The sequence below is a fragment of the Psammomys obesus genome, unplaced genomic scaffold, assembly GCF_907164565.1.
Source record: "Psammomys obesus unplaced genomic scaffold, mPsaObe1.curated_primary_1811, whole genome shotgun sequence".
Lineage (NCBI taxonomy): Eukaryota > Metazoa > Chordata > Mammalia > Rodentia > Muridae > Psammomys > Psammomys obesus.
The window spans coordinates 796,344-807,645 of record NW_026590542.1 but is presented as its reverse complement, the minus strand read 5'-3'; the positions used below and the strand labels follow the sequence as shown (position 1 = coordinate 807,645).

The 11,302-nt window shown below is 41.9% G+C and overlaps 1 protein-coding gene across 1 annotated transcript; it reads left to right on the top strand.

Moving 5' to 3' along the window:
- The first annotated feature begins 331 nt into the window (after positions 1 to 331).
- Positions 332 to 1,172, top strand: LOC129677235 (oligoribonuclease, mitochondrial-like). Its single transcript, XM_055607897.1, has one exon. It carries the CDS (start codon positions 332 to 334, stop codon positions 1,046 to 1,048), a length of 717 nt encoding a protein of 238 aa, XP_055463872.1. The 3' UTR covers positions 1,049 to 1,172.
- The last annotated feature ends 10,130 nt before the right edge of the window (positions 1,173 to 11,302 follow it).

Sequence of the window (11,302 nt, the reverse complement as noted above, 5' to 3'; positions counted from 1 at the left end):
AGAACAGCCAGGGCTACATAGAGAAACCCTGTCTTGAAAATCCAAAACCAACCAACCAAACAAAAAAACTAATTTAAAGCCTGATGTGGTGGCACATGCCTGTAATCCCAGTACTAAGGGAGGCAGAGGCAGGTGGATCACTGTGAGGCCAGCCTGGTCTACAAATGAGTTCAGAACAACCAAGGCTACACAGAGAGACCCTGTCTCAAAAACAAAACAAAACAAAAATAAAAAAACAAATAAAAAAGAGTATGTGAAATTTAAAACTCAGTACCAGACTGTGGCACCTGCGCGCACTGGGCCGGCGGGGATGGGGCCATGGTGCCGGGTGATGCTAGGCGTATCCCTGGGCACCAGGCTGTTGCGGGACGTGGGTGGCAGGCGCGGGCAGTTCGGGGTGCGAAGTGTCAGTGAAGGTGGCTCAGCCATGGTGGCAGGGGAGAGCATGGCTCAGCAGATGGCCTGGGTGGACCTGGAGATGACAGGATTGGACATTGAGAAGGATCAGATTATTGAGATGGCCTGTCTGATGATAACTGACTCTGACCTTAACATTTTGGCTGAAAGCCCCAACCTGATTATCAAACAGCCAGATGAGTTGCTGGACAGCATGTCAGATTGGTGCAAGGAGCATCATGGGAAGTCTGGTCTTACCAAGGCAGTGAAGGATAGTACAATTACATTGCAACAGGCAGAGTATGAATTTCTGTCCTTTGTACGACAGCAGACTCCTCCGGGGCTCTGTCCGCTTGCAGGGAACTCAGTTCATGTAGATAAGAAGTTTCTTGACAAACACATGCCCCAGTTCATGAAACATCTTCATTATAGGATAATTGATGTGAGCACTGTTAAAGAGCTGTGCAGACGCTGGTATCCAGAAGATTATGAATTTGCACTGAAGAACGCTGCTTCTCACAGGGCACTTGATGATATTAGCGAAAGTATCAAAGAGCTTCAGTTTTACCGAAATAACATCTTCAAGAAAAAGACAGACGAAAAGAAGAGGAAAATTATAGAAAATGGGGGAAATGAGAAGACTGTGAGTTGATGCCAGTTCTCAAGCTGCACAGCCTAGCTCTCCAGAAGCCACCTTAGTGTCCCTCTTTCCTGCTGATAACTTGGCACAGCACCTTTTCTAAAGAAAAGAAAAATTTTTTTCCAGTTAACTTTGCATCTCCAGGCTCCTCAAGCAAACAGGATATCACTATTTGTTTCTTCTAATCTGCTGTTTCTGTTACAACACAGTGACTTCTTTGTAAGCTTCAGGCCATGCCCACACCTTCAGTCCACATCTGCATTTGCTTATAGGCCATTCCTTTTGTTTGAAAAAATAAATAATAAATAAAGCTAGTTCTATTGAAATGAAAAAAAATAAATAAATAAAACGCAGTACCAGCACAAAGCACTGCCTGAGTTCCAGGACAGTCTGGGCTACTATGTGAGATCCTGTTTCAAAACAAAACTTAAAAACAAACAAAACAACACCTCAAGTGACATGCTCCGTAACAGAATAAATAGAACATAAGATGAGTGATCTTGAAAATAGAGCAGTAGGAATTACCCATCTGAATGATGGAGAGAAAATGCATATGCATCTTAAGGACTGGAGTTCATATTTCAGCACCTATGTAACAACCTTGCACACACTAAACAAAACAGCTTTAAAAGACATGAAGCTGGGCTAGAGGTGTAACTCAGTTGGTAGAGTACTTGTCTTACATGCTCAAAGTCCTCAGCACTCCATAAATTGGTTGTGGTGGTACATGCCTATAATCCCAGAATTTAGGAGGCAGTGAAAAGAGAAATTGAAGTCAAATTGGGCAACACAATGAGTCTAAGGCCAACCTGGAATACAAGAGGCCTTGTTCCCCTTTAAAGGAAAAAAAAGGCAGAGGAGAAGGAAGGAGAAGAGACTACACAAGACAGATGAGACAAGAAGAAATGATAAGACAAGACGAACCTGGAAGACTGAGATGTTGCAGGATGTTTGATCTCATTGTGAACCCAGAGATTGTTAACTGTGAAAACCTGTTTATTGTTTGGTGTGGTTCAGCCATAACACACACCTTTAATCCAAGAGATTTGTTTATTGTAAACAGGTGATTATGGTGTGGCTCAGACATCCCTACCCCACACCTTTAATTCAAAAGCTTTCTGTACGCAGGATTTAATAAAGTTAACCCTAGATCAAGAGGCAGAGCAAGCAACCAAATGACAGATTAAGTAGAAAGGAAGGACTCTGAGAAAAGAGTATTTAAGACAGCATGGAGAAGAAGGAGCTCTTTAGCTCTTTTAGCTTTTCCTTCTGGCATGTGAGATGACTAGGAAGGTCAGCTCTGTGCTTTCTCTGCCTCTTTGAGCTAGCAAGTTTTCACCCCAGCATCTGGATCCTGAGTCTTTATTAGTAAAATCCAATGATTTGGGATTTTCATTTTTTATAACTACACTGAGATAAGAGGATCACTTGAGCCTAGACATTTGAGGAGAGCCTAGGAAATTTCCCAAACAAAAATCAAGAAGTTAGTCCCCCTGGTGCATACCTATAATCCCAGCTACTCAGCAGACTGAGGCAGAAGGATCATAAATTCAAGGCCAGCCTATTTTACATTGGGAGTTCTGTGTATCCTGTCTTAAACTTTAAAAATGCAAAAGAGACTAAGAATGTAGTTCAGTGTATGGAGCAATTTTCTAGCATACATAAAGTATCACAGAAGCAAATAGAGAAATAAATAATAAAAAACATGAATCAAAATCTGATTACAACTAACTTTCTGGTTTTGGGATGGTTTGATGTACAGCAATGTTAATAAAATAATATACTTATTTATAATTTGTTTATTTTGTGAGTGGGAGGGACACAAGTGCAGAAGTTAGAGAGAAACTTACATAAGTTAGTTCTTTCCTCCCACCATGCGGAACTGAACTTGAGAGAGCAAGAGCAAAACTTAACTCCATCTTGTTTTTCAGACAACATTTTGAATGTCCCTGTCCTTTAGGTGACCCAAGTTCTCCCATCAGGAACTTGGCAAGTAAAACAAACAAACAAAGAAACTGACAAGTGAAAAATCACAGGAGGAATTTGACAAGAATAATTAGGCCCTGAACCTGGAACCAACCAAAGAAATAAAAGTACATACATAGTTCTGGGTCTTGCCCAGGGCAAGGTGTTCCTTTTTCAATAGCCTATTTCCCCCTTGCAGTTTGGCCAGGTGACACAAACCAATCAGCTTAAAGGTCAATCTACCTCAATTTACCCAGACTCTCTTACCCAATCCTGTAACACTAAGGCTTGGAATTCCCCCATTGCAGTTTTTCCCTTTAAAAACTCTGCCCTCCCTAGGCTCAGGGATGCTCTTTCTGAATGGCTGAGTCAAGGATGATTGATGGCCCAAGCTCAAGCTTGAATAAAGACCCTTGGGTATTTGCATTGGACTCGTGTTCCTGTTGGTCTCTTGGGGGTCTCGTGATCTGGGCATAACAAACTCAGGTTGTTGAGTGTGTCAGTAACTGCCACTGCCTACTTGCCAGGCCAATAAAATAATATTAATGTGGGGTTCCTCCAGGGCTTTATGCAATCTAGAAAATTATCAAACTTCAGTTGCAAATTCTGTAACACTGTATAATGGTGATGACAATGTTGTTGCCTCTTATTTTTCCTCTGTGTAGTCCTGGCTGCCCTGAAAGTTGCGATGTAAACCAAGCTGGTCTCAAACTCAGAGATTTAGCTGCCTCTTGAGTGCTGGGATCAAAGGGGTGCACCACTACCACTTAACAGTTGTTGTTCCATTTAATGTGTGTGTGTGTATGTATGTATATATACATATATATAATTTTTGAGATAGGGTCTCACATAGTTCAGGTTTGCCTCGAACTCAGTTTGTTGCTAAAGATGACCTTGAACTCCTGATTTTCCTCCCTCTACCTCCCAAATGCAGGGATTATAGGTTTACACTGAAAAATGACCATCAGCTGAGCATGGTTGTGCACACCTTTGATCCCAGTACTCAGGGAGGCAGAGACAGGCAAATTTCTGAGTGAGCTATACCAGAAGCAGAAAGATGCTCACTCATATACTCACTCATATAGACATATAATATAGGATAAACCTACTAAAATCTGTACACCTAAAGAAACTAATCAAGAGGGAGGACTCTTGCTAAAATGCTCAATTCCTATCCAGAAAGGCAAAGAGGCTGGACATCAGAAGAAGAAAAGAGAGAACAAGTCAGGAGCCTGATACAGAGGACCTCTGAAAAGCTCTGTCCCTTCCTCTTTTTATTTCTCTCTCTCTCTCTCTCTCTCTCTCTCTCTCTCTCTCTCTCTCTCTTCATCTCCATCCAATCTGTTATACATCCTCTCCCTTTTTCTGTAATTAAAAATGAGGAGCTTGGGCAATTTAAAATATATAAATATGTATAAAATATATAAATGTAGGTTCATTGGAAGCAGCTCTTGATTGCCATGCAAGGGGGTGAGAGAGAGAGAGAGAAGTAATAGCACCAGATTACATGGTGAAGAGGAGAGAAAGTTCCGCCCTGGAAAGTTCAGGATAGAGGCTGGAGTTGTCAGCCACACACTGCAGCACATAGGGACTGAGGAATGCTGAGAGAACCTAGAGTTACATTTTCTGGGCCTGAAGCACATCATTCTAGCCTTTCATTGATAATAAGTGAATAGTGGCATAGATTGTCTTCTGACTACTTCCTGCTGATACTGGGGTTGCTGTAGGGAGGTCAAAAGGCTGAAATGCTGGCCACGTCCAGGAAGAACAGACTGTTTTGATGCTGTCCAGGGTCTGTGAGAACATCCATGGCTGGGAGGGAAAGTGCAGATCCAGCTTGTTGGAAGTCTGTGAAGTCAGACTGGAACACCTGTGGTAGCTGCTTTGACGCTGTCATGGATGTAGGAAACACCTGGGTCTGGCAAGAAAGTGGAACATATATATACACAAAGTTAAGTAGGTTATGGAGAAAATTCATTTAGGTGTACATTTAGAACATTTGGGAGTACAAACAGAGATGGAAGAAGAGACTTGAACATGGGAACCTCAATTTCCCTGAGGGTACCTGCATTTACCAGATCACTGGCAGTAATTAAAAAGGCTTTATTTTGTTTGTATCTGTCATCTAAGGAAACTTGAGGCCAAGTTTCGTAGCAGAGGTGTGTAAGCTTAGAGATCTTTAAAGCAGGCGCTAGCTGTAGAAATCTGAAATTCTCCAGAAGACATTCCAGAGGAGAATGTGGAAGAACGGATGAATGGACTATTCCCATTGGGCAGGTGACCTGTCGGCATCCCAAGAGCAAGGTTTGACTCAGTAGATTAGTATGGTAATCTGTTCCAACAGCTTGTCAGTGTTGGCCAGGGACCAAGGGCACAGTTGCCCATATCAGATACTATTACCTAGCTAGGATTTCTTAGGCAAGAGCGAGGGGGAGGAAGAGAAATTGTGCCCATGTAGGGAAAATCTTAGCCAAGGGAGAAGGAGGTCCTAGATGAAGGGTTTGGATGTAGATTGGCAAGTGGTAGGAAGTGTTTGCACCAACCAGAAGTGAAGTCTCACCAATTGGCTGGTGTTGGGTGTAAGAACATCGCAATCAGCTAGCCAGGAATTGATGCCAGCCAGAAGGGAAGACTCACCAATCAACTGGTGTTGGATGTACACATAGCAATGAGTAGCCAAGAAAGGGGAGTCCCAAAACCAGGGAAAAAGGAGAAATCCCAACCTCTGAGATAGGCAATATGTGGGAAACTTATCTGGAGCCCAATTGACCTGAGACGTAGATTCAGGTGAATTGCCTGCAGCTTACAAGAATCCCTTTTAAGTTTTACAGAGGAGATAAAATTTTAGTCATGTTAACATTAGACATCTCATATTAAACATATATATTGCATTGAAATATACATTGTAGAAAAGGCAGTAGACACACATTTATGTGTTAACAACATAAACACTCCCTAAGCTGAGCTCTGGAAAGACAGAAGCCTTTCATAAAGTAGAAGGGACAAAGCTCACTTGGTCTTAACTTTTAGTATGATTATACATTATGGAAAAGAGGCTTAACCAATGTTTAAGTTTGCATTTACCAACCTTAAAACACTTTCTTAAACACTCAAACATTTATAATTGCCTTTACCAACCTTAGGCCTTTGTATCAAGTTATTTACCATTAGACATATGTGAGACCACTATGAACATTTATTGTTCTTTAGTTAAAGGGATGGTAAAGGTTACATCTGAGGCCTGTTTTTTAATCTGATAGTAAATTAGAGTGTCTAGACTTGACAATGGCAACTCTCAGAGTGCAGTTTAAGGCCTGGTCTCCTACATATGAAGAGAACTGAGAAGGCAGCTGAAGTCTTCCAACACAGAAATTGGCAATATGACTGTGGGACCCAAGTGTGGGGTTAAAATAGATCTGCAGTGTTATCTAGGCTTGGCAAGGTTGATGCAAGTCACTGAATCTAGGAGCCATTTGTCCTCCACCAGGCCAAGGAGCTCGAAGGCTGGAAGTGTCTGTGGCTCTTGTGCTGGTTGAGCCTCCATGGCTGGACACAGAAGACAAGCCTGCATGGGAGCATTTTGGCTTCCAGGGGCCAGTCTGCCAGCAGGCAGTCATGGCTTGTTGAGGCAGCTGAGGAACCAGTGCCCTTCCTGGATGTATTTGAAATAGTTGCCTGGTGGAGTTGGCCTGGGCTATATCCAGCAGGATCGTTCACTGTAGACCTCTTGTTTTTGTTTGTTTGTTTTGTGCTTGTTTTTGTTTTGCAGGAATGCTGAGACAGCCTTAGAACACCTGCTAAGGTCCGGAGCATTTATTTATTAATTTAAAAATTAATAAAGACATAGACAGATATACAATTTTAAATTAGCTTAATTTGAATAGACGTTTATAACTTTGAAATTTAAGCATCATATATAAAAATTATTTTGAACCAGGGTTGAATCATATATATATAGCATGTTGTAAAAACATAACTTTGAAGTTTTATAAAAATTTAAAATTTTAAATGAGACTTGTTGCTGTCTTAGTCTAAAAGCAGATAAAATGAACAGTTATGACTAAGGAAGTCTTATAAATGTAAACCAAAAAAAAAAAAAAAGGCTCTTGCTCAGTAGTACTCTCAATCCTTATTACTTTATTGCCTCGAGCATGAGCATCAAGCATTTACTTGCCTGCTATATACAAAGCAGCCCAAAGAGTACAAATGGTGCTGGAAAGTCACCCAAGGCTTTCTGCTTGATGCTTTTTGCTGGAGGTGGGGTGGGACTGTGTACTGTTAGGAATATCTCCTACTTGCACTATAGACTGGCAGTTCCCTACCTTCCAGGCAGGTCTGATTATTCTACACAGGAGTTTTTGCCACAGTTATTGTTATCTAATGCCACCTAAGACAAACAAATAAAAAAGACTTTATTTGATTAGTGGGTCAGTTAGGATCTTCAGTGGTTCAGTGGGCTGACTTATGCTTTCTAGAAGCTTGAAAAGCTTTCTGTTTCTGTTTCTATGTTTTTGCTGTTGTTTCTCTGTTTTCCCTCTCATTCTCTCTCTCTGTCTCTCTCTGTCTCTCTCTCTCTCTCTCTCTGGGTTTCACTCTGTTCCCAAACTGGCCCAAATAGCACTGCTCAGCTGGATTCAGACTTATGGGAATCCTACTGTCTCAGTTTTCCAAATGCTTGTTGAGAATACTTGCTGGAAAGACAGCTCCTAGAAACAGGCTATGATGTAGGGAATGGCTTGCCAGGCATCCTATGGGAATCTTGCTGGAACAGTTTAACAATTTTTCCTTGAACATAGCTTAATGGGCAGCCTGATGAGAAATCACCGTGAGGAAGTATCCCATTCACCTTGCTCGTTCTGATGAGGTGCAGGACTTGCTTTTGTAGCCATACTTAGAACTGAACAGCTGGCTTCCATGTAAGACTATTATAAAACTGTATGACTATGATTCACATTTGGCTCCTCCACTACAAAGCCACCCACCCACCTGTGCTGTCTGTCACCTGGCCTCCTCAGTTCAATATTACCCTGTGGTACAGAGCGTGGGAGCTGACCTTCATCTATAGTGTCTCTTTAAGTGGGAAGCAGTCTGTATGCCTAGGCTTATGATGTCTGTCTTTCTGAATCCACGGGCATGTGATGAGCTGGCCTAGCAACGCCTCTGCATGGTTGCTTAGGAACCACTTGACCATTTGACCTCAATGTGTGTAAATTCGAAGGAAGATGTGCTTCTACATGCTCTGGCATTTGACAAAACATCTTTCCACTGTCACCTTTTCTTAAAATTCTCCACCCACCCCCACCCCCTGCCAGTGGCCTCCTCTGTTGAATTGCCTTGATAGATCAATACCCTCAAGGTATGGAACTCTGAGTCAATAACCCACTGGGAGCTCAAGTGTGGAGATGGAAAAGATTCTAAAAGAGGATGGAAATCCATAGCTGTAAATTTTCTAGAAAATTTTCATTAAGAAATACTTGGGAGCCAGACACGGTGGTGTATGCCTGTAATCCCAGCACTCAGGGAGCCAGAGGCAGGCAGATCTCTGTGAGTTGGAGGCCAGCCTGGTTTACTAAGGTAGTCCAAGACAGACAGCCAAGGCTACACAGAAAAACCCTGTTTTGAAAAACCAAACCAAAACAAACCAAAAAGAAATATTTGGAAGGCTGAGCTAGAAGGAACATTATAGATTCAAGGTCAGCTTGAAAGTAAAAGTCTTTCTCAAAACACCAGAAAAAGAAGGAAGGAAGGAAGGAAGGAAGGAAGGAAGGAAGGAAGGAAGGAAGGAAGGAAGGAAGGAAGGAAGGAAGGAATTCCAGCTATTCAAGATGCCAAGGCAAGAGAACCAAGAGTTTAAATCCTTCCTGGGCAGCACAGTGAGACCATGTTTAAAAAAAAAAAAAGTGCTGGAGAAATGGCTCAGAAATTAAGAGCATATACTATCCTTCCAGAGGACCTGAATTCAATTCCCAGCATATGCATTGAGCAGCTCACAATTGCCTGTAACTCTAGCTCCAGGGGATCCAATGCTCACTTCTGGCCTACATGGACACTGGACACAGACAAGGATACACACACACACACACACACACACACACACACACACACACACACCCCACATGAAAGAGAGAGAGAAAACTAGAAACAATGACAGACAGCCTACCCCCCCCCCCCCCCGCTGAGATTCTACTTGCTGCTACAGAAGATATTAACAACTGACTATAGTGACATTTCTCCATTGTGCAGCTGCTGGTGAGTCATCTGGTGACCTCCCCACACCCTACTGGTACAGCTGCCTCTGAATTGCCTAAGCTCCTGTAAATAACCTCAGTAAATTTACTAGTCCATCCAAGCTGAACTTGGATGGAATCCTTTTTTGGTATGTTGGTGCCCTCTCTATATGGGGTTAATAGATATTTCTTTATGTATCTCCAGGAAGTCACCCAATAGAGCCCAAGTACACAGGAGAGGGGCTGGTGAGATACCTTAGCAGGTTAAGGCACTTGCTGTCAAGCCTGATGACCTGAGATCACTCCAAACAATCCTATATGGTGGAAAGAGAGAACAGACTCCTAAAAATTGTGCTCTGACATCCATTTGTGTACCATAGCATATAAGCATGTGAATATATACACACTAGATAGAGAGATAGAGATACGTAGGTAGGTAGGTAGGTAGGTAGATAAATAGATAGATGTAATTTAAAAATTGTTTAGACCAGGCAAGATGATCCAGGTCTTGTTTTGTTGTTGGTTTTTGTTTGTTTGTTTGTTTGTTTGGTTGGTTGGTTGGTTGGTTGGTTGGTTTTTTGAGACAGGATTTCTCTGAGTATTCTTGGCTGTCCTGGACTCACTTTGTAGACCAGGCTGGCCTCAAACTCATAGAGATCAGCCTGCCTCTGCCTCCCTGGGTGCTGGGATTATAAGCCTGTACCACTGTGCCTAGTTTTTTTTTTTTTTTTTTTTTTTAAGGGTCTAAAGGCAGGTAGATTTCTGTGAGTTCCAGGCCAGCCAAGGGTATATAGCGATACCTTGTCTTTAAAATTTGTTTGAAAAAAAGGACTGTGTGCATTTTATCAAAGAATGCAGACTTTAGATTCTGTAGTGTGTGGGGAGTTTTGAGAGTGAAGCCCAGGGTCTAATGTACGTGCTAAGCATGTGCTAGATCACTAAGGCCCAGATCATCCACAGTTGACAGTGAAAAAAGTATGTAAATGTTGATTAGGCCAACAACAGGCTAAATAAAATGGGTGCATAGTCTTATTCAATCTTTTTGTTGTTGGTGGTGGTGGTGGTTTTTTGAGACAAGGTTTCTCTGTGTAGTCTTGGAGGTCCTGGACTCTCTTTGTAGACCAGGCTGGTTTTGAACTCACAGAGATCCACCTGCCTCTGCTTTCCTGAGTGCTGGGATCACAGCTGTGTGCCACTACACCTGGCATTTTATCCAGTCTTTCAAGTCTGGAAATGGAGACACCAAACTGTAAGGTGTCTTGTCCAAAATTTCACTCATGAGACTATGATTAACTATTCTTTTCTTCATCAGAAGGTAATTCCTTAAAGAGCTGTGAGCCATGACAAGTCTCTAGTTTGCAATTATTTTCCCTTTCCATACTTGTAACATATTGCTGCATTAAACAAAATCAAGAGATGAAATTTTTATTCTTGAGGCCTACAAATGTGACCTACAGGCCTAGCAAGATGGTCCAGAACGTAGAAGGACTTGCCTCCAGTCTGACATCCTGAGTTCAATCCCTGAGAATATCATGTTAGAAGAAAGAAAAAAAAAACTCCCATGGGTTGTCCTCTGATCCCAACATGTGCACTGTGGCATGCTTGTGCCCCTCATATACCCACATACACACACACACACACACACACACAGAGAGAGAGAGAGAGAGAGAGAGAGAGAGAGAAACACATACATATAAATAAATATAAAATAAAAAAATTTAAATTTGAATATGATCTATAGCTCTGGTCATTTTAGAGGGTGTAACGAATAGTGCCCAAAAACCTTCTCTGTTGTTTTTGAAAACAAAATCCCAAAAGTTTAATTTTACCAATAAAGACCAGATGCTGGGATGAAAACCTAGTAGCTCAGCAAGGCAGAGAAAGCACCCAGCTCATGTCCCAGAAGGAAAAAGCCCTTTCTCCTTCTCCATGATGTCTTAAATACCCTTCAAGTCAATGTCCCTTCTTTCCTGTGTTTTCTTATGTTCACTCCCCATCAACTGGTTGCTTGCTTCACCTCTTGACCAATGGTTGATTTTATTTAGTTCTTATTTACAGAATACTCTTAAAGGTA